This window comes from Colletotrichum fructicola (genome assembly GCF_000319635.2).
Source record: "Colletotrichum fructicola Nara gc5 chromosome Unknown KSG_Nara_v1_contig04, whole genome shotgun sequence".
NCBI lineage: Eukaryota > Fungi > Ascomycota > Sordariomycetes > Glomerellales > Glomerellaceae > Colletotrichum > Colletotrichum fructicola.
In genome coordinates, this window is record NW_027094054.1 from 3991444 (window position 1) to 4015883 (window position 24440).

Sequence of the window (24440 nt, forward strand, 5' to 3'; positions counted from 1 at the left end):
TGAGGGTGGTGCGTGCGGGAGGTAAGGCAGGGTGGTGTGTAGTAAATTTGGGTAAAGGGCCAAGAGGGTGCAACTTTCAATGAGCAGCAGCTGGAGGTAGGTAGGTACATCATACATGGGCAGGTACCTCGCTCGTCAAGCGGAAAGCCAGGTGCCCTGCAGCCGCGCTGTCCTGGGTTGGGTTGTGTGGTGGTTGAGGAGAAGAGGAGCCGAGCCGTGGGGAAAGGAACCTGGACGGGACGTGGAAGGAAAAGAAGGGGTCGTGGAATTTCCCATTGGCAAGACACAGGAAAGGGGAACCGCGTGCAGGGCAGTCGCCGGTCGAATGGGATGGCCAGCCGCAGGAAAAAAAGAGAAACATGGGTCCGGGCGCAGGTACAAGCCGATGTACCTTTTCTTTGCCAGACAACAACAGATGGACATCCAGTCAAAGAAAGCCAGTCCAGTCGGTGCAACGCTCAGAGCCCAGTAGAGGGTGGGTCCTGCGCGTCTGACGTTGAACCACGTCCGGCTTCCATATCCGGCATAGCGTCCCAGATAACCGCGCCTGCTGCAGGGTTGTGCAATGTAAACCATGCCGAGCCCAGAGGAGGGGCAGCACATGGGCCAGATCTCTCTCCACTGGGGGTTGCATACCGTACGTAGTCGTACGCAGTACGAATAGGCGGGCAGGCAGCGAAGATGAAGATGTTGGGCGCGGTTGCCTCTCTATCTCTATGGACCATGCAGAGAAAACTAATTGGAAAATCACGATTCAGCTGAGATGACAAGCCAAGCAGCTGCATCCGATGTTCCGTCTCTCTCTCTCCTCAAGTCTCACCCCCCTCCGCAGGTGCTCGTCACACAGATGCTGGCGCCACGAACACAGAGCTAGACATGTTGCAGAATCTGCAACACGCCACAAGAAAAAAAGAACGTGCATAATCCTTTCTTTACTCCCTACAAAACATGTTCTGCGAACACAACGGACACAAACGCCAATTCGTTTATCTAGCTGGCTGGGGATAGCACGGCGGAGCTGGACGATCGACGCAGAAAAGACATGCACATAAACAGCCGAAATGGCCTCGGCGCTGTAGCCCCTTCGGACACGAGATAGACGCTGCAATCTCTCTTGCGAGATCTCGCGAGAAACACAATAACCCAACACATAAATGATGGTTCCAATGCCACGCAATTCTTGCTCCTCAAACACTGCCCAGCAAGTTTCATATTCCATTTCCCGCACCCGCAGATTGATGTGCATGGTGGTACTGTAGCCAGCGCCCGGTGCCAATCAAGTGGAAACACCAGGCGGCCCCGGCACAACCGCCGCCGCGACCCCCCCATCCAAAGTTTTTTCTGGAATTTCGACGGGGGACGATCGACGCTAATGCAAAACCTGGTGTGGCTCAGTCCCGCCTGTCAGCCACAACTCTAAAACGGCGCTTTTTCGGTATTGCACTTGGGACGAGCCTCCTGACGCTAAGCCGCAGCCCCGCCGTTGTATATTCGAACCTTTTGTCGACATTCAGTGCATGCACCTGATATGCGATTTTTTGAGCGAAGAGAAACAGATCAAAAGCTGCGGGGGTTTTCAATGCAAATTTCCGCCCCCCCGGACCCTGTGTGTTGTACTCCCATCTGAAAATGAGCTTCAGTTCGGGTGCCGCACGGACAGGGCAGCTTCGAGCAGGGGCCCAAGGTGAGGTAATCCAATAAAACAAACGGTACGTCACTCTGAGGAAAAAAAGAAACCCCCCACCTCGCGATCTTTGTCTCTGAACCATCGTAACCTCAAATTCCACCTCCACCGATACACAGGTCAAACGCAGCCATGGACGGCACGCTTTTGGTAGGCGATATTGTCGAGAAGGACACGAAACCCGCGAAGCCCGTCGTTTTCGACGACTTTAACGCCACCCCGACAGGCTTCCCAGCACACAAGAAGCGCACGCGAGTGTCCGCGTTCAAGCAGCAGCGACAGGGCAAGGACGTCTCGGGTGCTCAAGCTGCTACGAGCGCGCTGGCAGCGAACGCGAGTGAGGCGAAAAAGACAGAAGATGGCAGCTCTTCCAAATCCGAGTTCGAGACGGCCGAGCGGCGGCGAATCGACCGCGAGAACCAACAAAAGCTGGACGACATGACACCAGAGGAGATTGCGAGAGAGAGGCGGGAGCTGTTAAGCTCCCTGGACCCGTCCCTCATTCAACGACTTTTGGGCCGGGCAAATATCGATGAGCAACACGGCCCGAACCCCTTCGATCCGCCAGTCGCAAACGAGACCAAGGCCGAAAAGCCGTCCGCGCCCGCGCCTGAGATTAAAGTTGAAGACACCTCCGCGCCACCGAAGCCCAAGCCGGCGCCTCGGGCTGCTCCGACGGAAGCAAAAGAAAAGCCGGCGTCTGTAGATGAGAACAAGGCGCCGGCCGCGCCTCCCGCGGACCTCTTCCCCATGAACGATCAACCCGACAAGACGCACTTCCCGGCCGCGCCCGCTTTGCCCGACTTGGACCCATCCCACCCCGACTTCCTCCAGACACTTCATGAGAAGTTCTTCCCCAATCTACCTGCCGATCCGAGCAAGCTTGCCTGGATGGCTCCGATCCCAACCGCCGACAGCCCGGCCGACCGCGAGTCGCCATACTATCCAGGGCAGTCATCACTCCCAATTGCGAACCTTCGCTTCGACTTCCGCGGCGGCCTGATCCCGCCCCGTTTGAGCAGGTCGATTCCCGTATCCAAAGGGCTACACCACCACGGGCTGGCACCAGAGGCGGCGGGATACACGATCGAGGAGCTGTCCATCTATGCTCGCAGTGCCGTTCCAGCTCAGCGCTGCATCGCCTTCCAGACTCTGGGTCGTATTCTCTACAGACTCGGCAAGGGCGAATGGGGCACCGGAGAAGAAGACCAACTGGCTAGAGGTATATGGAGCAGCGTTCAAGAGGGCAGGATACTGGAGAGTCTTGCCGAGGCGGCCATCGTGGAGGGTGGGCACAGAGGAAGTCGTGCTTATGCTACGGAGGCACTCTGGCTGTTTGAGAAGGGCGGTTGGAAGGAGCAGTGGTCAGGCCGATGATTGAAGCTTGCAAGAAAAGCGCCCTTGGGCAACCGGGCCGGCAATGATACCATCATGAGAACATGATTCGCGAGGCTTCGCTGACTCGGTGACGGCAGAAACTTTGCACATGTGACGTTCGGAAGGGTGGATACCGTTCTTCATGAAATGAACCTGTGGAGGATGCAGCATGTTCGGTTTCTTACTTCAACGTCGGCCGACGCAGAGGAGATTCGGAGCTACAGCAATATTCCGCTTCCGCAACATGCGCCATTCACGATCAAGGCAATGTCTGCGAGATCGGCATCATCAAGTGCAAGACTCGTCCCGCATATTGCGCCCAGCGGGCTCACATGGCGACAACGTGCTCAATCCGGGGTAGCATCACTTGCAGCATCATGCGGAGGGCGGGCTCAGCTTCGCGGGACAATCCGGTCTGGGCTCTCCGATCCGCATGTCCAAGCAGGGAGTCAAGTATCCTGACTCTTTTATACAGCCCAACCCAGCTCGGTCTCGGGAACACCCAATGCCTGACGCCTTTGTCATGGCATCCTTTTTTGTGACACGTGCTGCGTCTCCACATTTCTCGATAAGCATGTGCTATGGTTGCAGGGAGGCGTTGATATGCAAATCTGGAGTGTCTGTTGGTTCGATGCTTAGGTGCTACCACTGGGGCAATTTGGGTCTATAGAGGAGCCGTCGGACCAATGTGAATTTACCCATATTGTACCTTGTTATGACGTCCAGCAACATCAGAAGAACTCTCCCGAAACTTGGCGAGTATTTAACCCAAACGTGTCCACGAAGGGAAAAGATAGGCAGGCTTGGGTTTCCAAGGACTTGAGACGGCAGAAACGTAAGGCGACAAAACCACGATTACAAGACCAGAGTACGATCGTAACGCCTTGCCAGTAACGGGCAGCTGATCCTGTAAAAAGTTACGCTTAACCAGCTTTACAGCTCCCTAACGACGAGCCTAATGTCGTGCAGGGCCGTCTCAGCCTCAACGATTCAAACGCGCGCCGCTGGAACCTTCGTCGTAACCTGTCGACATCGTCTCCATCGAACCGTCCCCTTGGGCCCAGGGCAGGGCTGTCTGACTCTCAACAAGGCAAAAACTCACGGGGGAGGGACAAACGCCCGTATGGGAGAACGGGCACGCTTGGCCTGATTCGGCCGGGCGAGGCTGTTTCCCAAGACCCTGCGCAAGGCCATCGGTGTTCCGTTCCCCGGATGCTTTGGAGCGGATGACCCGGGATCTCGTCTTCTCTTCTTGCGTGACTGAACTTTGATACACCTGTCAGCCAGTCTCGAGTGGCTCGCAACCACCAGGGCTTTCGCAAGAAAAGTCTGGGATGCTCCTGATGCCAGACAAGGTCCGTCCGTAGATAAAGTTTGTGTTTGTTCCAGAACCTCTCAACTTTGACTCGGTGGGACCACTCACGGATCTTGCAGCATGAGACGATGCTTTCGTGTCTAAACTACAGCCGTTGCCGTCGGAGCCAATCACGGCTCGGGTGGATTTCCCAACAACCCCTTGGTCCAGCCGTTTCTGAGCTTCAGACGTAGGGCCAGGATCTGGACAAACACAAAGAGAGGGCGGGGCTAGTGCGACGGTCTGGATTTCGAAGGGGGGGCAGCACAGATTCAGGATGTCGGGGTGATGGTCTGCACTTCGCCGAATCGTAAGTTGAGGTCGTCGTCTTACTCGTGTGGTGCCCAAACTGCTGCTCACCCCCTTCGCGGCATGGCTGCTACTTGCGAAACCTCATGCCGAGATATCATGTCAAAGACCCCTTCCCCCATTCCCCGCCTGATCTCGCACACGATTGTCTTTTCTTGGCCGCAGTTTCAACACCCTTTCTTTTAATCCCACCGGACCCCGCAATCTTGACATCGGGAGCAACCGATCGTCGTCCTTCTTTTAACCCGCGTCGCCACATTTTGTTTCGATGGATGCCGTTGCGTGAGGAGTCGACCGTTGATGTGATACACGATCATCCCCGCGGAAGAGGAGAAGAGGACGTCCCGTCATGGAACCGGACTGAGCCCAGTGATGAGCAGCTCCTCCAGTGGTCCGATCGGAGCGGCGCCGCCGCCTCCCGGGGAGACGCCCGACTTTGCGAACCCGCGAGACATCTTTCACACGCTGCATACCGTCTACATGGCCATCATCCAGGTCGTTGTCGTCGTGTTCTTTGCGATACGGGTGTATGTGAAGCTGTCAGCCCATGGAAGGTTTAGACTGGAGGACTGTAGGTGTGCCGGCTGACGCTGCTTGATGTTGGCTAACAGGGTTGCAGGGAGCTGTCTGCTTGGATGGGTGAGTTTGGAACGATTCACCGCTGCATACGCATAGCACTGACTCGATAGTTCTTTACTGTGTTGCTCAACGGTACCGTGTTCTTCAGTAAGTGAGGCAGCTACCTCGCGACACCTTTATGTGGCTGACCAAGACAGAGCTTCGGCACGGAGAAGGATATCACATTTGGGAGATCACCGAGGCCAACTTCCTAGAGCTGCAAAAGGTAAGACGACTAGCAGAGAGAACATCGCCAGTGCTGACTTCACCAGTGGCTCTATATCAGCTCTCTCCTGTACACCCCGGCCGCCTTCTTCACCAAGGTGGCCATCCTGCTCTTGGTTGTGCGAGTCTTCTCCGTCGACCTGTTCGTCGCCCGGACACTGCACGCTCTGCTTGTCTTCTTCCTCATTTGCTACTTCCCGGCCCAAGTCGCCAAGACACTGGTCTGCATCCCCATCAACGCCTTCTGGGATCCGACAATACGGAATTTCAAGTGCATCAACCAGACAAAGCTGTTCATATACGACACCACGCTGGGCATCGTATCCGATCTCGCCATCCTGCTGATCCCCGTGATCCTGACGTGGACCCTTCGTGTTTCTCTGCTGAAAAAGGTCAAAATCGTAGGGCTATTGGGAGCTGGCGGCGCCGCGGTAGGCATCACCGCCTATCGGATGTACCTCGTGCTCAAGTTCGAAGACACGACAGATCCAACCGTCGACTTTGTCCCGCTCGACTGGACCGTGTAAGTTGGGTCCGTCCACCAAACGGGACGCATTGCTGACAACCAGCAGCACCGGAGAGCTCGCCATCGGGCTGATATGCGCGTGCTTTCCCTCCATCAACTACCTCCTCGAGCAACGGTCCCTCCATAGGATATCGCCCAACACACCGCGGTCGACGTCGTCGTGGTGGAGGAACACTTCGAAAAAGTACATTGACACGTTTTCGTCTTGCTGCTCGAGGTTCACGGGCGGGAGCACGCGGAACAGGACGTGGCTACGGAGCACCAACGCCACGAGCAGGGACAGGCTGGCCTCCACGCCGAACTGGACGCCGAACATGAGCCCGGAGACGGAGAGAAGCGAGCCGCGGCGGGAGGACTACGACATCGAGCTTGCGGTGTTCTCGCGGCGGCCGACGCACAACTTCGACTCGCCGGGCCCGTCGAGGGGTCCGGAGGGCGGCGATGAGGGCTGGCTGGGTCCGCTGCCGATGTTGAAGCCGTTGCCGGATGTTGGGCGGGAGTGCCCGAGTAGGTGACGAGGTGGATCTTGGTATTTACTTCTCTAAAGAATTTCGGACAATGGCATGCCGAGCTCACGCTGAAGCATTCATCGCCATGGTCCAAGACGTATCAGCCATAGACACCGATACGACCCCTGCAATCTGCGAGGTTCAATGAAGCTTTAGAGTAAGTCACCCTGGACAACATACGGCTGCCGTCATTGATGAGCTGACACCAAGCAGATGCAGTCAATGCTAATGGTCCGCCTCGCATTCGCCAATCTGGTATCTGTTGTGCTGGAATCAGTGGAAGGAAACCCTGTGTGAAGCACAGAAGCCGGGCCTTAATTTCCGTCCTTGTCATGCGGAGACGCAGCGCAAGGGCCGAATCCACGCGGTTCATGCGGCGACGGCAGAGGTCCTGTCCCTGTCGCGGACGGAGGCTGTGGCTGATTCGAGGAGGTGTCAGTGCCGTGCCCGCGTTCCAGCAACCTTAGCCTTGCAATTACGGCAACGGGTTCCGGTGCCGGTGGTGAGGTTTTGGGAGAATCGGGGGAAGGCCATGCTGCGGTTGTTAGCCAGCTAGACCGAGAGCCGTCATCTGTTTTAAAAAGATGATAACATTAACGAGGAGACGAAACACAGCAAGCCAATTGACTTGGTGAAGAAGCGATGAATAAGACACGTACAGAATCCGGGCGGGACGGGGCAACGATTGGGTCTCAGCAGCTAGCCCACTAAAAAGCACTGGACCCTTCCCTCCTCCAGAGGACACTACCAGAGGTCTTGAATGCCGGCGCCGTAAGCGGGTGGGAACATGTGATTGGCCCAGAATCTCTCGCGGCGCCTGGAGGGAGCAGCCGAGACTAGGGCCACGCCTTGCGCGCTGGAAATCCCATGGAACAAGGCCGGGCCCGGGAGTTGTGGGCCACCTCACTTAGGGAGGTCACCTTTGGGCTGAAATGGTGGTCCAGTCACCACCCTCAGTGGATGCGGCCGGCGGACGGTGCTGTGGCCTTCAGCACTGGTATTGACTCTAACATGTAGGTACCTTTCAGCACAGCTGAAGGACACCTGACACCACGTCAGCAAACCGCCCTCCATACGACGTCTTGGGAGGAGCCAAATATGATTATCGTATAAATAACTCTCCGTTTGGACCGTCCAGTGACCAGTCAGCTACACATGTACTCCCGAGTTGTGAGCGTGTGCAATGGGGCCAGATTGCCCTCAAGCATCTTGGACAGTGGTACTTGCATTGGCAGACAACAGACCACCCCCAAGCAGCAGCAAGTAGGTACCTTCCACTGAATCCCTAGTGACAAGGTACCTGGCAAGTGCTCAGGCAAAAAAAGAAAGAAAAAAACACACAGAGGTGAGGCGACCGGGGTGTGCCAGCAAGCAGCCAGCAATCCAATCCAGCCAGTGCCAGTGCCCATGGCGAACCCGCGAAGGCGACGGAAGTAGAAAAAAAATATTCACAAAATCCCACTTCGCCTTTCCTACCCTTCTCTTTTTCCCTTTCCCTTCTCCAGCCCACACAACAACACGCACCGTTGCACGCCAATCCCCCCCAGGGTGCTTCTCTCCCCATTCCCCTTCTCCTCCCCTCGCGTTCTTCCCATTTTTCTTCATTGGGTTCTCGTCGCTCAATCCGTCAATCGGTCATCGCCCAGCCTAGCTGTCCAGTCGTCGAATCCCCGTCGTCTGCCTCCTCGCCCATCGCCCGTGTGTCTCTGCACATCTCGATCATCCCCGGACGAATCAAGATTGCTCCGTCAGCTCATTCGCTGCTCAGTCACACGCCATCTCGTCGACAAGCCTTCAAGACTTTTTCGACGCCAGCTTTGTCTATCAAATCCCGACGTTAGATCAGAAAACATCGCCCGTCTCGTTTCGTTCGCTCGCCGACGATTCCATCACAACAAGCTTCCTTGCACACGAGCATAGCCGGAACATCCATTGATATTCCGTGTCCCCTGTTCGACCTACAAGCAACTTTCACCAAGCTCCATCTGCCTTTGTCCGCCCATCCCGACGACATCGACATCGACATCGACGACGACGACCTCAGGTCTCACCCCCGATTGAAGAAGAATCAAATCCCACCCAAGAACGTCCAAATACTCCGACAGACATCTGCTCTAGATACACACTGTGACTTTGACTAGTTATGGCGTCCTCATCATTGCAGTTTGCCTACCGAACCCAGAAGGGCATCGGCCTGTTTGATGCTGCCCCGGCCTACCAGCCGCTCTCTGGATTCGTCAAGCCCGAAGGGAACCTCCGGTGTTGTGGATACTCGCCCTGCGGCCGATACTTTGCCTGGGCGAGCCCCGAAGTTGTCACTGTTGTCGACGCCTCCACTGGCCAGCAGGTCCTCGCCCTCCCCATCCTCAACGTCTACGAGCTTGGCTTCTCTCCTCTCGGCACCTTCCTCATCACCTGGGAGCGACCCGCCAAGGACGAGAATGGAGACGCGACCAAGAACCTGAAGGTCTGGCGCACCGTCGAGGAAGGTGTTGCTGGTGCCGACAAACTGCCCCTGGGCAAGTACGTCCAGAAGTCTCAAGGAGGCTGGAACCTTCAGTACACGGCCGACGAGAAGTACTGTGCCCGTCTCGTCACCAACGAAGTCCAGTTCTACGAGAGCCACGATCTCGGCACCGTCTGGAACAAGCTGAGAGCCGAGGGCGTTGCCGACTTTGCTCTGGCGCCCGGCCGCTCCTACGCCGTTGCAGTCTTCATTCCCGAGCGCAAGGTACGTTTACACGCCAAGTCATCATGCCAATGCAATCGCTAACTTTGTCCAGGGACAACCTGCTGCCGTCAAGGTTTTCAACGTTCCCCAATTCAACGCCCCCATCTCCCAGAAGACCTTTTTCAAGGGCGACAAGGTCCAGCTGAAGTGGAACCAGCTGGGTACCGGCATCCTCGTGCTAGCCCAGACCGACGTCGACAAGTCCAACAAGAGCTACTACGGCGAGACCACGCTGTACCTGCTCAGCGTCAACGGCTCCTTTGACGCCCGTGTCAGCCTCGACAAGGAGGGCCCCATCCACGACGTTTCCTGGTCCCCGAACTCGAAGGAGTTCGGTGTCGTCTACGGATACATGCCCGCGAAGACCACCATCTTCAACCACCGAGCCGTCGCGACTCACTCGTTCCCCCTTGGGCCCCGCAACACCATCATCTTCTCGCCCACTGGTCGGTTCGCTTTGGTTGCTGGCTTCGGTAATCTGGCTGGCCAGATTGACATCTACGACCTCGAGAAGGATTTCCGCAAGCTCTACACCATCGAGGGCGGAAACCCCAGCGTGTGCACATGGAGCCCGGACAGCCGTTACATCATGACGGCCACCACCTCTCCCCGTCTCCGTGTCGACAACGGCGTCAAGCTCTGGCACGTCAGCGGTGCCCTTATGTACAACGAGGATATGGTCGAGTTGTACAACGTTCTCTGGAGACCCCAGGCGCTTGACAAGGTGGCCGGTGGCGACCCCATGAACCCCATCCCCGCCCCGCACGCGTCCGCGGCCACGTATCTCGGCTCTGTCAAGACGCCCAGCAAGCCCGCGGGAGCCTACCGCCCCCCTGGTGCTCGTGGCCTCGCTACCCCCCTCCACTTCAAGCGTGAGGACGAGGGAGGTGCCGCTCACGTCAGCATGAACAACGGTTCGGCGCCCATTGGACCTAACGGATTTGGCCGCCCCCGTCGTGGTGTGCCCGGCGCGGAGTTTTCTGTTCCCGGAGCGGCCCCCAAGATCCCGGGAGCTGAGACTGCCGAAGGCGATGAGAATTTGTCCAAGGCGGCGCTCAAGAATAAGAAGAAGCGCAACAACAAGAAGAAGGAGGGCGAGGCCAACCCCGAGGGTCAGAACGGCGGCGGAGCTTCCCTTGCCCCTCCCCCGCGCGACTTTGGAAGATCCGGCCACGAGGGTCGCAGCCCCGAGCGCCGTGGCGGCGGCGGCGGCGGTAACAACCACCGTCACCGCAGCCACTCTCGCAACCCGGGTGCGCCTCGTAACAGGAGCAACACCCACCGTGGCCAGAACGGTGCGCCCCAGGCGCCCAACAACGCCCAGCAGGCCGCGGCGGCCAACGACGCCGGCGCTGACGGCCAGAACCCCAACGCGAAGAAGATTCGCAGCTTGCAGAAGAAGGTGCGTGCCATCGAGGACCTCGAGATGAGACTGGCTGGAGGCGAGAAGCTTGAGGACACCCAGATGAAGAAGATTGGCACCAAGACCTCTGTGCTCAAGGAGCTGGAGGGTCTCGAGAAGGAGGGCCGCTGAATTTCACAGGACGGCCTGAATGTTAGAAAAGGGGAAAATCTAGGAGGCATCATCTTGCTACCTGGATCCCACTAAATCATTTTACTGGGTATGGATCATGCGTAGAGGATCAACAAATGCAATTGCATGGCGCGAACGCGCCACACTTTAATTGGCTTTGCATGCGTGACGCTTGTCTTGATTTATGTGAAGGTGTTTGCAAGGGTCTTGGACAAAGTACGTGAGGCGCAGGTTTACTTGAATAAAGGGACATCCTTAAGGATGCAGACATGCGGCGATGAATTCAGATAACCACGTGAGAGAACTCTATTGCAGGGTAGCAGTACACAGTACTGGTCAAATGGCAGTTTTACCATCTACAATCTGTCGCGTATTCACTGGAGAGATTACTTGAAAACCAACGATTGCCAGCAGCTCTGAGATACACTTTCAATAGGGAATTCAGGAACCAAGTAAGGTAGGTTGCGGTTTACGTTGAAGGTAAGACGGTTGATCCCAACGCATTGAGAGTAAACGTGGGATATAGTCTGGAGAATCTGGGGCATGGGGTTTGACTAAGCTCTCAGCTGATGTGGTGAGGTCTTCTGTGACGAAGGAGGCAAAATGGCTCAAAAGATGCTCGTTCAACCTCTGCTAGACTACAGAGCAGCTGCTACCAACTTCTCTCGATACTCCTGTTCTTCCTGGATTTCTGAACTTCTCTGCAGCAGTACATCCCCTACGTCCTTCTCCCCGCACTAACGTGCGGAATAGGTCATTGCAGGCTAAGACATGCAAGACCACATCCCCGCCTCGCCGCAATGCAAGGGCGGCAGAGAAGCGTATCGCCACGGATGTCATTGGCTAGTGCCCCTCGGGTTGACCGGGGATTGGGAGTGCATGGCATGAGGCGGCGAGGCCTTTCCCGAAGCTGTCTGGCGTGATTTCCTATTTTGGAGGTGATTCTCGTTTTGGAGTCTTGTGAAAGCAGCCGGCAAAGTTGAAGATTCATTCAGGCAGTGATGGGACAGAATGGCGAGTAATGGAGTCGGGGGGAGGGAGAAAGAAGTTGCAAATACCTCTTCTGTGATTTGTGTGGTCTGGAAAGAGAGAGCGTGGGTAGAAGTAGCTTGAGAAGGTTTTCGGTATTGAGTAATCGTGGACAATGTATGTCCCGTCTGGCTGGTTGATCTACTGAGGCGGTCTTGTAGAAGACTTTGATATAAGTATCCTCTGCTTTTGCAAACACTTCTTAGTACTCGTGAGGAGAATCCCATCCATAGGACACCTGAGATAAAGGGGGCACAGCAGGCACGAATGATGGGCTCAAGAAAATGTTGCTAGTGAAGTAATAGTATTAAGTAAGGATTACTTATAAAGTTGGCACTTTATAGACCACTTCGGATCTTTTACTGCAAAACCACTGGCTGGCTGGGTTTTATATCATCCTTAACATAAGCCACTTCAAAGTCGTCCAGCCAATGCCAAAGAGCCTTCAGCTGTCCAACCGCTCATGCACAATCCATCGTGCTATGCAATTCCAAGTGGAAGCTCAGTTTAGCCACGCCCTGCGGCTCTGGTGCCATTCCTCCCCTCTTCGCAACGCAGACCGATCAAGCTTGGATATCCTCGTTCAGCTTCTCAATCATCTTGCTCAGGCTCTTAATCTTCTTGCCCAGTTTCTTGATCTTTCGCTCCGTCTTTTGGCGCCCCGCAACGGCGGCCTCGTAAACGGCTTTGCTAACGAACTCGATCTCGTCGTCGGGCTTCGCAGGATCTTGTTTCTTGGTTGCCTCCACTGGCTTCGACGAGATCGCGCGTATGGGCAGGTTGGTGGTGGTCAGAGGGCAGAAGATGACGGGCGTAGTTCTCTCAAGAGTGCGAATCGGTCGGCCTCGTCGTCTTCCCATGGGTAAGATATCCTCATCTTCATCCTCGCTGGTCTCGGGTTCCTGCTTGAGTGCCGCTCCAGGCTTGGAAGACATAGCGCGAATAGGTAAGGCAGCGGAGGGCGGAGGGCAGGAGATAGGAGGCGGTGTTCTTTCGAGAGTGCGGACCGGACAGCCTCGTCGTCTGCCCATTGGGAGGGGGTCTTCGTCGTCGGTGTCGTCGAAATCGTCGAGATCGCCGAGGACTGGGCTGTTCCCACCGCTCTGAGGGGGCGTGATGAGAAAAGAGATGGCGCAACGTTGAGAGGGCGTGGAAGTCTGCCATACTGGTTTGGATTCGTGGGGGATTTAGGAGGAGCAGCCGCGATTGTCTTGAGCTTCTTCGGCTTGGGTTCTGCGGCGGCCTCTGCCTTCCGCTTGCTACCGCGGTTACTCATTGAAATTGTGACTTCATCTTCGCCGGCAAGCTCGTCAGCAGACTCGTCAGCAGGCTCATCTTCTGGCACATAGTCGTCGGGTCGAAGCTCGGGGAAGAGACGCGAGAGATCTTTGCGCCAGATTCGAAGGACCTTGCTCGCTTTGGCATGGCATTGTCTCCAGGCCTTGTTCTCCAAGAGAGGGTACTTCTTGCCTAGAAGTCTTTTCGTAACGACCTCTTTTCTCTCAACGACGTCATTCTTTTTCGTAGTGGCGCGCTTTTCCTTCTTGTCGACCATCAGCCTTTCCTTGATGCCATAGTAGTTGGGTTGACACCAAATTGAACGAGCGGTTGGCATCAGGTAAGAAACGTAGAGCTCGGACAAGACGTCCTGATCGCACTCGCTGAGATGAATGAGAGACGTGGGAACTTCATGGCTCCACAAGTCGATCTCGTAGGTGAGGCCCAGGAACGCGAGAATCTCCTCCGCCGCTTCGTCCGCCAGTCTGAATTCAGACATTCTAACAGCCTGTTAGCTACCTCATATTTTTGGAAAGACCGATAGGGAGGACTTGCGTGTATGGCGCAGGGGTAACTTTCAGACACGGTTCGCCATGTCTTTGGCCGACAGGAAAGTGTCGGGGAGGGCAAGGTGGAGGGCAGGGCGGAGGGTGAATGGGAGGGCGAAGGGGAGGGAGGGAAGTGCAATGGAAGGAAGGGGAGGGGAAGGAGGAAGAGCGCGAGAAGTTTGCGTAGCCATTTTTTGGTTCAGTGAAGAAATACTGCATTAAACGTTGATAGTATGGGAACTGTTGCCAGGAAGGAAGAGAAAAGATTGCCCGACCGAAGCGGCGATGCCTTCCTTAAAAAGGGAGCCATAGGAGAAAAGAAGGGCAGGAAGGTGCCAAAAATTAAGGTTGTGCTGAAATGGCCAAAAAGGAAGTAAGAGCAAAAAGGGTCAACCATATCAACTCTAAAGCAAGTCCTAAGGACTGCTCCTTCCCCAAAGCCCAAGGTTCTCTAATACAGGTGAGGTGAGGCTCCAAGGTTGAGCCCACTATCAATAACTGGGTGAACTGGGTCTTAAGCGACCCCACAAAGGCGGTCTCCATGATTGTTTTCAAACCTTGCGAGTGCTCCTAAACAGTCATATGACTCTTCGTGAGTCTTTGAGCAGTTTGAGTTCGTTCGTTGTGGAAACTCTTACACCCTGATGGCCATATGTTCAATCTCACGATGTCTAACCACCACATACGACCATACCCATTGGAAAACTCGGGATCCCGTCCGCTCTCCCATAGATAAGCCAATGAGGGCTGGAGTAGTAGTCGGGTCGGTGACGACCGGCGAATGCCCGGTGTTGTATGTTTTTGATGTTTTGGTGTTTTGCCCAGAGGTTGTGCCTTGTTCGTAGGGCTTGCTTTTACATCGCGCGGATAACAACATTGGTACAAATGGTGAGTAAGCTACATTATAGATCGTTCAGCATAGCCCTGAGGTTGCTTCTCCGTACTTCCAGTCTCAAGACACGAGTTGCCCGAGTCCTGAGAATTCCCGCCGTCTCCGTCACGTCGTCCGGAATCCTTTGGTTCCCATTTATCTTCAACTCCCAGTCTGTCTAGCGTCAGACCTGCACTGCCAGGGTTGCGCATGCCGGCTTCCAGCTGTCGTTGGTAGGACACATGCCGAAGTCTCTCTGCTTCCTTTGGAGTGAGACGCAGCTATCGATTTTAGTATTTGCCTGGGTAGGGTCGTTCACGAAACTCACGTAGACTTCCACTCCAATTGCATGTATTGCGCCCGCCAACCATCCAGCCATACCGAAACTGGCGTGTAGAGATGCCGTGGCTGGTGCAGGAGTTGACCTGTCAAAGAAGTTCGCCTCGATCGGCACCTGCTGGTTCGGATTTTCCCCCGACGTGTAGGGGGTACACCCCTCAAAGAGGAAAGACGTTGCGACCGCGGTGTTATTCACATTCGCGGCTCCCAGCATGTGTTCGATCACTGCACAAGGAAGAGAGACGTAATATCCTCCTTGCTTGCTGATGACGAGCGCCGCAAGAAGAAGAATCGGTCTCAATGTGATGATGGCGCCGGCCTGTCAAGGCTAGGTCAGCAAGGTTCAACGATGGCGAGGCGGTAACTTACATAAAACCAAGCTCTAAGCATCCAAGCGCGATGCTGTTCAATCTGCAATCTCTTGATTTGAATGATCGAGATGAAAAGTGAACCCAAGAAACCGAGACAGAGGAATCCAACGGAGGCTTGAACTTCTAAACCACCGCCAACAGCATGTCTTACAAGCATAAGTGCACCAATGGTGCCCGGGACAGACAATGCCAGGATAACATAGCCGTTGATTCGGTGAAAGATGATCCATCTGCGCCGGATGGCGGGGACGAACTGCCAACAGACGAGGAACGATGCAGGCAAGATACATGCGAGATGCATGATGATCCCGATCCGGTCTACGGTGAAGTTGCGGTAGTAATAACACTCGCCGGGTAATGCGCGCTCAGTTGTGCTGAAGCCCGGTCCGCAGAAGACCTTGTCAAAGTTGAGATACATCAGGCGGGCTAGGGTGAACCCCATGAGGGCGCCCGCAAAGTTGACGAAGAGGATGAAGTTATACCTCTTTCGGAAGCCCAGAAGTTCGTGTATCCTGCCAAGTTTGGCGGCGAAGTTGTTGGGTTGGTTTGTTGCAGCCATTGTGAGTAGCTGCAATAAAAGGGCAACTCTTGATGCTGCGTGTATGTGCAGGCTCAGGGAAGAGGCAAGTTGATGGATAGAAGGAGGAGGCAGGAGACAACTGGTAGTCCAGAACAGAGCAACACCATCATTTATATACACGAGGCCTCACCTTACAAATGTCTTGTTGTAAACCATTCAATCGCAGCCTCGAAATATCATGTTGATTTCGCACATTCGCAAGCGATGCAACACATGAGACTTGGCTTGCATACAGCAGAGACATAGCAATATCGACGGCGCAAAATGGTCCTTTTTGGGCTTAGAGACAATCGTGAGTTAGTCGTGATTGGTTCTTGTGTCTCAGTCGGGCGCATCTTGCCAGCAGATATGTCGTCTCCCCCGCATCTGCCCTGAATATTGTCAGCTACGCCGTAGGGCTGCATAAGTCTCATTCTTGATTGGCGCGCAGAATGAGCTCCTTCGAGCGGGTAGATAGATAAAGGTCTGCATACCTCCCGCCAGGTTGCGTCTTTCGTCAACATTTCTGGACTGGAAGTAGTTGATTTTGCGCCCCGACATGTGGCCAGGGTTCCATCTACGTTGCCAAGCCAGCACAATCTTCCCACAATGGTCGGCGTTGCAGGAAGATCCAAGGGTTGTCGGACATGTCGGCAGCGGAAGAAGGGTGTAAGTGAAGAGGCGGCGTTGCCTTTTCAAATCCGGAGACCTGACCTGTCCAAGTGTGATCTCCAACAGCCAATCTGCGGCAACTGCTCAAGGCTTAACATCATATGTGAATATGACCGACGACAGGTCTTCATCAACGTAACGGGGCCGGGGAAGGCTGGACGGACAACATTCAAGCCGTCTTGTACCGATGTAGTGCTCCCACATTCGCTGGCTCGCTCTGCGTATGAGGACAAGTACATCGGCCTTCTGTGGAATGCCTGGTCCCCATGTGGAACTCCTTCCGCCGAAATATCTGCCAACTACCCTGTCTACAGCTGGGTCTCTTCGGCTAGGGACCTTTACCACGATGACGATGGGCTGCGTCGAACCTTGATTGCCATGTCCTTGAGCACTCTAGGACAAAAGGATGGCCAGGCATATTCCACTGCGAAGGGGTTCCAGACGTACGTTCAGGCTTTGAGTGAGGTGAATGTAAGCCTGCAACATTCCAAAAGATGGAAGTCTGACGCCGTCATGGTTGCGTCGCAGGGACTTGGACTCTTTGAGGTGAAGTTGCCTGTGTATTCTTGACGTATCCCATACTAACAGTGGCAAGCTTCTGTACGGAACGCAGGAGCGCGTCCAGGCCGACGGATCTCAGATGAGAAGCTGGCATAACCACAACTTGGGTGAGCTAGCTCTTATCCAACAAAGAGGCCCCAAGTCGTTTATTGAAGGCCACGCACACCATATCTTCTCGGGAGTGAGAATGCACCTCGTAAGTTTACATACAGTGAGATTCAGCAAGCGGAAGTTGACTTAAATAGGCCATAGCTGGGTGCATGAGTAGAAAGAGAAGCTTCCTTAGCGACATGGCATGGAAGACAGTTCCGTGGGCCAAAATCCCAAAGACCCGAAAGGACGTCATGCTAGACATTCTCACCGACGTCCCGGCTTTACTCGAGGAAGTCGACATTTTGAAAAGCAACCCAAGCAACTACAACTGTCAGCGCTTCATGAAGACATACCAGCGTCTGGACCGGGAAATTGTCTGGTGGCTCGAAAACCTCAGCCCGCCAACCGACATCCTCCACGATTTACACGAGCGGAAATACAAAAACCCCACAGCTGACGAACTCGCCGTCGCCCACGTCATGACATGCTTCTGGACGGTCTGTATTCTAGTCTACAGTCAACTTCACGCAGTGCTGAGTAGCACCTTAAACTTGCCAGGTATAGAGGTGATGGAGCTGTCAGAGCGGACAAACCCGCGGACATACTGTCTCTTGATCGCCGACGCCGTCGAGGTCTTCTTCCAACCCGAAGCTGGAACCTTTGGAATGCACGCTGCCCCGTTTCCCATCGGCATGGCCATCAAGTATCTAATGCTCACCGAAGGCTTCTCCTCCAAAGACTGCATGAGACTTATAGGATACTTCAGTAGGCAAAGTGGTGGTGGTGCTATGGGTAGTTTCTTGGCCAACACACTCTTTGTATGGAACTAGAGGGGCGCTCGTCAGTTCGTTTGAGTTCACAATACATTCGCTGCAAAGAGTGGTGCCTGGCCAGGGCCTGCGATCTACTGGTCCATTTGAATTTAGCTTTAGGAACTTCGAGGTTGAGAACCCCTGGATGTATCGTTGACCCGATTAGCTTGTGTGTGAGAACTCGGTTGGGTTGCGTTCTTCGGGAGTCCTTACTTCTCAACCTCTTTGGCCATACCCTACCTTTCTCTGATGACTCTCGTTCAAGAACCACTGCGGTCGCTTACTGATCGCGGCACCCGCTGGGAAACAATATAAGGCCAGCCGCTAGCCCCTCCGCAGTTTTTCAATTCTCCTCCTCATTCTCATCCTCATACACGTCCTCGTCCTCGCCCCCCTTCTCTTCTTCGTCCTTACTGACATCTTCACAGGAAAGTCCCGCCCGATACGGCGGAGGGGCGGGCTCTCTCGGCTCGACGGTCCCTCGCATAGGGGGGTCTACAACCTTTTTAATCTTTGGAACTTTCTAGTGTCCCTGGTATTACACTGCCTCCAGGTTGATGCACCCTTTTCTTGTTTTCATTGCTGTCTCTGGCTTGTTCAGGGTTGTGAAGAAGACTACTCTCTCTTCGTGGTGCATGCCATTTCTGATGATGAGCATTATTGACCTTGCCTTGGATAAATACCATCCTCATGTTCGACTAGACGTTGACGTAACACACAACACATGACATGCAATCGGGCAACTTCATTCAACTCGTGTCAATTCACTACTGCGACTCTCCAACATCACGCAAATAAGCCACCCCCTCATCTATCAGCTTTACCTCCCCTGACATCACGTCAACCTTAGACAAAGAGAAGGCATGTCCACGTTCCGCATGCCATGAAACAGAATTTTTAAAATCGCGTCGAGACCAAACCAAGAAACACGATATCGATGCCACCCAGCGGGGTTGCCGTTCCAATCCGTCAGTCAATCCCCATCCGAAATCCATGTCTTTCTTACGCGAAAAAAAGTTTTCCCTTCCCTGGACTCATACTGAGGGCGGGTGTTTTGATGTCGTGCACTATAATAGCCAAGAGTGTAGTAGGAAACGTGTACCATCCCCGGTCCATGGCATGGTTTCTCCGCGCCGCGGCACACCAAGCAAGGACTATCGGCTAGGGCCACGGAATGAAGGACGAGACTGAAAGAAACAGAAATTCAAATTTGCCGCGTCTCAAAACATGACGATCCGCCCGATAAAAATGTGGCCACTCTTTGGCCTTCTGTGACAGCACAGAGTCCCTGAAAAAAAGGCCAGTCGTTGGCTTTTGGGTATCCCAATATTCTTAGCAATAGCATGCCATGTAGTTTGGTCTGCATTACGTCTCCCTTCCCATACGACCGAATGATGATCCGAACCCAACGCCGAGGGATGAAAAAAGGGGGAAACGTATATTGAAAATGTATGATAACAGACGGCCCAGGCGTGGAGTACAGTGATGAGACCATGTGCCTGGGGTGGTAGGTAGTAAAGTAGAAGCCGTGGGGTTACGTTCTAGAAGCGGCAAGACAGTATCACACCGTCCAGGTCGTATTTGCGGGGGGTATATATACGGAGAAGTGCGGACATGACCAATATCACCTCTCAATGCTTTCGGGGCTCATCATGCCCATGCCCTCATCCTTGTCGGTCTGACTGGCATTGCCCTGGCTCTGCACGCTCTCGTTCCGCTCCATGCTAGGGGGAAGGGCGATTGCAGCCGGGTTGGGGCCTGTACCGTTAATGTTGGCATTTTTGACCTTCTTCGCCGGCGTGGTGTTGCCGCCCTTCTCGGGAGAAGCGTTGACGGCACCTTGCTCTTTCTGAGCCTGTGCCGCCAACTCCATCTTCTTCTTCTTCTTGGCGAGGGCGATCTGTTCTTTGGGAGGTCGCTTCTGCGGAGAGACAATCTTTCCGGATGCACCAAGACGCGGGCGAGGCCTCCTCTGTTTGACAGGCAGCTCCTCGTCTTCGACGAGGGGAGCGTCGCTATTGGCATGCAACTTGGCGAGGAAGAAGTTCTTGATCAAGCCAATCTGTCCGTGGATGTTCTCCGTAGTGACGGGGTCCACAGGCGGCAGCGAGTCAAACAAGTCTGTGACCTCGGTGCCGGTGGTCTGTGTCTGCATCTGGTACTGGTTGCGCACGCGAGACTGGAGCAAGTGAAGAGGAACCGAGAGCATATCAAGACCCATCTCCTTGTCCAGACCGAGCGCCTTGAATCCGAAGAAATCTTCACCAAGGTCCTCTGCGAAGTCGCCACTAACGAACTGCTCGCTGCCGTCCTTGAAGGCTCCGACTCCGTCCTGGCCAGCTTCTTGGGTAAGGGCAGGACGCAGCAGCTCGGTCAGATGCAGCTTCATGCGCTCGTGAATACCGCCAAGCTTCGTGCTCAGCCTGTCGATATCGTCCTTCGCATAAGACTCGAGGTTGACCAAATCGCAGCCGTTCTCGTCCAGTGTATGCAAAATGACCTCCTCAGGAGTGAAGCGGTTCTGGAATCGAGGTCCGTGTTCAGAACGAACTGCTTCCTTCTTCTCAGCTTCCCGATAGACATTGAACGTGTGGATGAGCTTCTCGAAATAGTCGGACGCGATGCTGGTCAGAGTGTCGATGGCAGAAGGCTGGAGCTCTTCGAAACCGGTGTGGTAGAGGATCTTGGCCACGGACCGCTGCAGGGCATTGTGGCAAGTCTCCGGGGCAATGACGGGCCCGTCGTCGGCGATGAAAGAGGGCTCGGCGTCCTGCTCGACAAACGCCTCGTAGTTGGACTTGGGAAACTGGTTGTTGTAAACCTGGAAAAGTTAGATTCGTTCTCTTAGCTGCGTCGTCGGACAAACCTGAGTCTGGATCTGCATCTGCTTAATCACGCCGATCTTGCTCGATAGTTTCCTCGTCTCTTGGATTTGACGAATGTTGGTGTCGATCTTGCTGGTCAACTTGCTCTTGGGCGCAACAAAGTGGCCTTCAGGGATCAGCCGAAGATATTCCTCGTGCTGGTTGATGACGTGACCCTCGCCGTCCTCGATCCATTGCAGTTTGGGCTGGATGTCGGGGATGACCGTCAGAGGCTCGTAGTACGCGGGAACGACCTTCTCCTCTTCGCCTTCCATGCCCTCCGCAAGAGTCTCGGCAGGCTTTGCTGCTTCCTTGGCGGCGATGGCTGAAGAATCGGCAGAGTGGCTGATGACGCCCAAGGACTCGGCCTCTTTCTGGTTCCTCAAGTACCAGCGAATGCCTGCCTTGTTTCGGAGGAGTGCAGGCGCGTCGACATTGAGCCTGTTGTCCTTGAAGAGCTGGTACCGCTCCTTGGCGATGAGCGCACGATCCTTCTTTGTAACTTGCTTCCAGATCTTGTACTCGTCGTCCTCGTAAGCCTGTTCTGCTGCCTCGTTGAGCGCCTGCCCTAAAGCCATGCCGTTCAGGGTTGGTCCGTCAATGTCCATGGCGTCGGCGTTGCTTCCGATGCCGGAGTGCCCGTTGATGCCGCCAGGGGTGGCTGACCCGCCAATTGGTGTACCGAAGCCATTGCTACCGTCGACGGCCTCGGAGCCTTCCCGTCCCTTGGCAAGCAGACCGTTGAGTTGGAGCAGCGGCTTCTGATCGACACTCGGTGTGCCCTCTTTCTGGTCGGCTGGCTGTTTCCTGGACTTGCCGCCCTTGGTGCCTGCTGTACGCCCACGAGATGACATGATCGGCTCGTCGTCTGAGTCATCACCGCCGTCTTCTTCGCCGCCATTCTGCTTCCGTCGCTCTTCGGCCTCGACCTCGGCTCGTGGCCTAATAACAAGGTCTGGGATGAGGGGGATAAGCTTCTCTGCCTCCTTCCTCATTCCATTGGCCATGCGGCGGAGAGGATGTCCCATATCTTGGTTGTATTTCAGGCAGTTGTCCCATATCAGGTTAAGGTCGGTGACGAAATCCGCCTTGGATTTGTACGTGAGAGACTTGAGCTTCTTGGTCATGGTTCCCAGGTCCATCGGTTGCTTGATCACTGCGGAGGTCATTAGCCAATCCTGGTGAAATCCGTCTGCCTAGAGACTTACGTATGTAGTAATCAGGCGCATCCCTCTTGTTCACCCTTTGCAAAAAGGGCGTCGAGTATTCCGTATGTGCCTTCAATTCTGTCAAGACCTTCTCGACGGCTTCGTACAACTCTTCTTGGTTGACGTTCTCTTCGCTCGCCCATTTACTTCGGTTCTTTCGTACTTCGTTCATCAATGATCGGAGTTCCGCGTCTGATGCGCGAACTTGGTCGCGTTTCAAGTCTATCCTCGCAATCAGATGCTTGAGGGTCAGACTTGACGCGCCGAGGTTGGCGCTGCTGAGCGAACCGTGGTTCTCGGCTTGGGCGCTGTTGGTAGTGGTATGGTTATTGTTGTTTTCCATCTCTGCCTGCAACTGCTTTTCTGATTCTTCCAGCTGCTGCTGCTCGAGCATGGCGGTGCGGTCGTTTTCGAGGGTATAGAATACTGTATGGAAGCTGCGTCTGGCGGCCTCCTCGGTCGCGTTGCGCGCCTCTTGTAGCTGTTTGCGCGCATCCTCGCTCGTCTTTGCGAGGTCCTGGGACCCATCGGCTTGTTTGAGTTTATCGAGTTGCTTGCCGGGGGAGCTCACGGAGTGCACGGGCGAACTGCCGGACTTGGAGGGGGAGAGGAGGGAGCCGGCGCCGGCAGCCGCGGTGCCGTTCTTCGACTTGTGCGCGTCGGCATCCGTCGCGTCTTCATCGTCTTCGTCGTCGTCATCGCCATAGTCGTCTTCGTCGATGACCCGCTTGGCCTTCTTTAATGGAGGCTCCTGGATCGGCGCATGGTCGGTGGTAGGGGGTAAGATGGAGGGGGAGGGGGCGGAGGGGCGGCGAAGGGCATCGATGGCGGGATAGTTGTATGAACCGTCATCAGCGAATAGCAGCGAGATCTTTGACTCGCTCTTGTGATAGAGATCCTTGAACAAGGCGCGGCGTCGCTCATCTTCAATATCAGGTTGTGCCTCAGGCATCAAAGCCATGGAGTTGTCGACGGGGGTTCCAGTTCGCTGGGAACCATCATCAAGTTGATGGAACAAGCGACTGGAGGATTGGTGATGGAGAGAGGGCGGTTGCCATGCGTGCTGGCCGTTGGGGAGGGACATCTTGAGCCCTTGTTGATGATAGCGACAAGCGGGCCGAGTGTCGCCATGCGCAGCAAAATGCGCTCGTCAGGGACCGAGTCCGGGCGGCAAAGGGGTGTTACGATCGCATCAGTGAAAAGAGCGACATCGATAGAGATGACCGACGGAATCTGAGGACGTGATGGGTCGCGGTTGTGATGTTCTGATGGATTGTAATAGGGGGGTTTTGGCGTTGTTCCAAGAGGTGAGGTTGAGGATTTGGAGAGGCTCGTACCAAGTGTACGCGATGGAACTTTTCCCTTGCCTGAACACGGCGAGCCGGCCGCTGGGTGCGGTACAGAGGACTTTGGACGGCCACCTGCGGGCAAGCAACGGCTGCCACCCGCAATGTCGCATCAATCCCAAAATTACAGAGAGGCTTCTTTTACTGCTAATCACCACTTTCATCTATTTTTCGGACCCAGAAAAGACGTGCACTGGGGTCATGTTGAGTGTCGCGGTCGCCGACTGCAGGTACAGGAACCTCGAGTGCCGACGACGGCGCGAGGCGACCAGGCTACCGCACTCCCCTTCCCCCTTGGATCCCCAGCGATCGGATCGCGTATGATGTCGTCACGTGACGGATGACCAACCCGTCGCTGTGCGCAATGAGCCCAGCAAGTGAACAGCAGAGTTTGGCTTGCGGCAGGCTCTGTAATGCTGCGCCGGGCTGGTGATGCGTGCTGACTGCACAGGTCAGTCCGGTGCGCTTCGGCGACCACTTTGATAATCCACCACCGCTGTTGCGACACCCTCATCCCGCTGCACTTTGACATTTAACCATCCGCCATATCAAAAGAGGCCACCACGCGTCCTCCCAGACGAGACATCGCGACTCGCGCTTCTCTCCATGCCCTCCACGGCCCACGGGATAACCCGCCCGGGCCACCTAGTACCGACCCCAAAAAAAAACCTCGGGGGCATACCCCTGTCCTCGTCCCTCGCAGCCTGGGGCGTCCAGCAGGTCCCGCCCGCCACCAGCTTGTGGTGCGGTGCACATCTTCTTTCGTCAGTGGGCTGAGTTCTGCCCAATGCCAGTGGATGGAGGTGGTGCTTGTTCCCGCAGCAATCCAATCCAATCCAATACCTGGCAGCCCAGCAAAAGCTCTCTCCCTCCCGATCCAGTCGTCTGGAAGCTCCGGCCAGCTGGACACACCTCACATCCTCGTCTGTGACGAACCCCATTACGAATACCCTTTCCTCATTACTTACCTGCACTGTCTTGCCGTGCTCTCTCTCTCGCCTTGAGCAACCACTTCGACCATC

General features: G+C 55.0%; 7 protein-coding genes across 7 annotated transcripts; 4 read left to right on the forward strand and 3 right to left on the reverse strand.

The window, feature by feature from the left end:
- Positions 1–1816: 1816 nt before the first annotated feature.
- Positions 1817–3061, forward strand: RBA50 (RNA polymerase II-associated protein RBA50; the record flags this gene model as incomplete). The annotated part of the gene is made up of 1 exon (XM_032020951.1): positions 1817–3061. The coding sequence occupies one exon, from the start codon at positions 1817–1819 to the stop codon at positions 3059–3061; it is 1245 nt and encodes a 414-aa protein (XP_031882113.1).
- A 2035-nt stretch (positions 3062–5096) lies between these two features.
- CGGC5_v007908 (uncharacterized protein) lies at positions 5097–6831 on the forward strand (the record flags this gene model as incomplete). Its single annotated transcript, XM_032020953.2, has 8 exons — positions 5097–5295; positions 5344–5363; positions 5414–5450; positions 5501–5568; positions 5615–6090; positions 6140–6581; positions 6713–6759; positions 6816–6831. The coding sequence occupies 8 exons, from the start codon at positions 5097–5099 to the stop codon at positions 6829–6831; spliced, it is 1305 nt and encodes a 434-aa protein (XP_031882031.2).
- A 1914-nt stretch (positions 6832–8745) lies between these two features.
- Positions 8746–10867, forward strand: CGGC5_v007909 (Eukaryotic translation initiation factor 2A; the record flags this gene model as incomplete). Its single annotated transcript, XM_032020954.1, has 2 exons — positions 8746–9333; positions 9386–10867. 2 exons carry the CDS (start codon positions 8746–8748, stop codon positions 10865–10867), a joined length of 2070 nt encoding a protein of 689 aa, XP_031882030.1.
- A 1592-nt stretch (positions 10868–12459) lies between these two features.
- Positions 12460–13673, reverse strand: CGGC5_v007910 (uncharacterized protein; the record flags this gene model as incomplete). The annotated part of the gene is made up of 2 exons (XM_032020955.1): positions 12460–12985; positions 13063–13673. 2 exons carry the CDS (start codon positions 13671–13673, stop codon positions 12460–12462), a joined length of 1137 nt encoding a protein of 378 aa, XP_031881975.1.
- A 946-nt stretch (positions 13674–14619) lies between these two features.
- CGGC5_v007911 (uncharacterized protein) lies at positions 14620–15862 on the reverse strand (the record flags this gene model as incomplete). Its single annotated transcript, XM_032020956.1, has 3 exons — positions 14620–14874; positions 14922–15251; positions 15302–15862. The coding sequence occupies 3 exons, from the start codon at positions 15860–15862 to the stop codon at positions 14620–14622; spliced, it is 1146 nt and encodes a 381-aa protein (XP_031882032.1).
- A 609-nt stretch (positions 15863–16471) lies between these two features.
- Positions 16472–18018, forward strand: CGGC5_v007912 (uncharacterized protein; the record flags this gene model as incomplete). Its single annotated transcript, XM_032020957.1, has 4 exons — positions 16472–16531; positions 16586–17080; positions 17130–17291; positions 17341–18018. The coding sequence occupies 4 exons, from the start codon at positions 16472–16474 to the stop codon at positions 18016–18018; spliced, it is 1395 nt and encodes a 464-aa protein (XP_031881976.1).
- Positions 18019–19624: 1606 nt separating this feature from the next.
- On the reverse strand, positions 19625–23156 carry SPT7 (Transcriptional activator SPT7; the record flags this gene model as incomplete). Its single annotated transcript, XM_032020958.1, has 3 exons — positions 19625–20821; positions 20867–22020; positions 22073–23156. 3 exons carry the CDS (start codon positions 23154–23156, stop codon positions 19625–19627), a joined length of 3435 nt encoding a protein of 1144 aa, XP_031882033.1.
- Positions 23157–24440: the final 1284 nt, after the last annotated feature.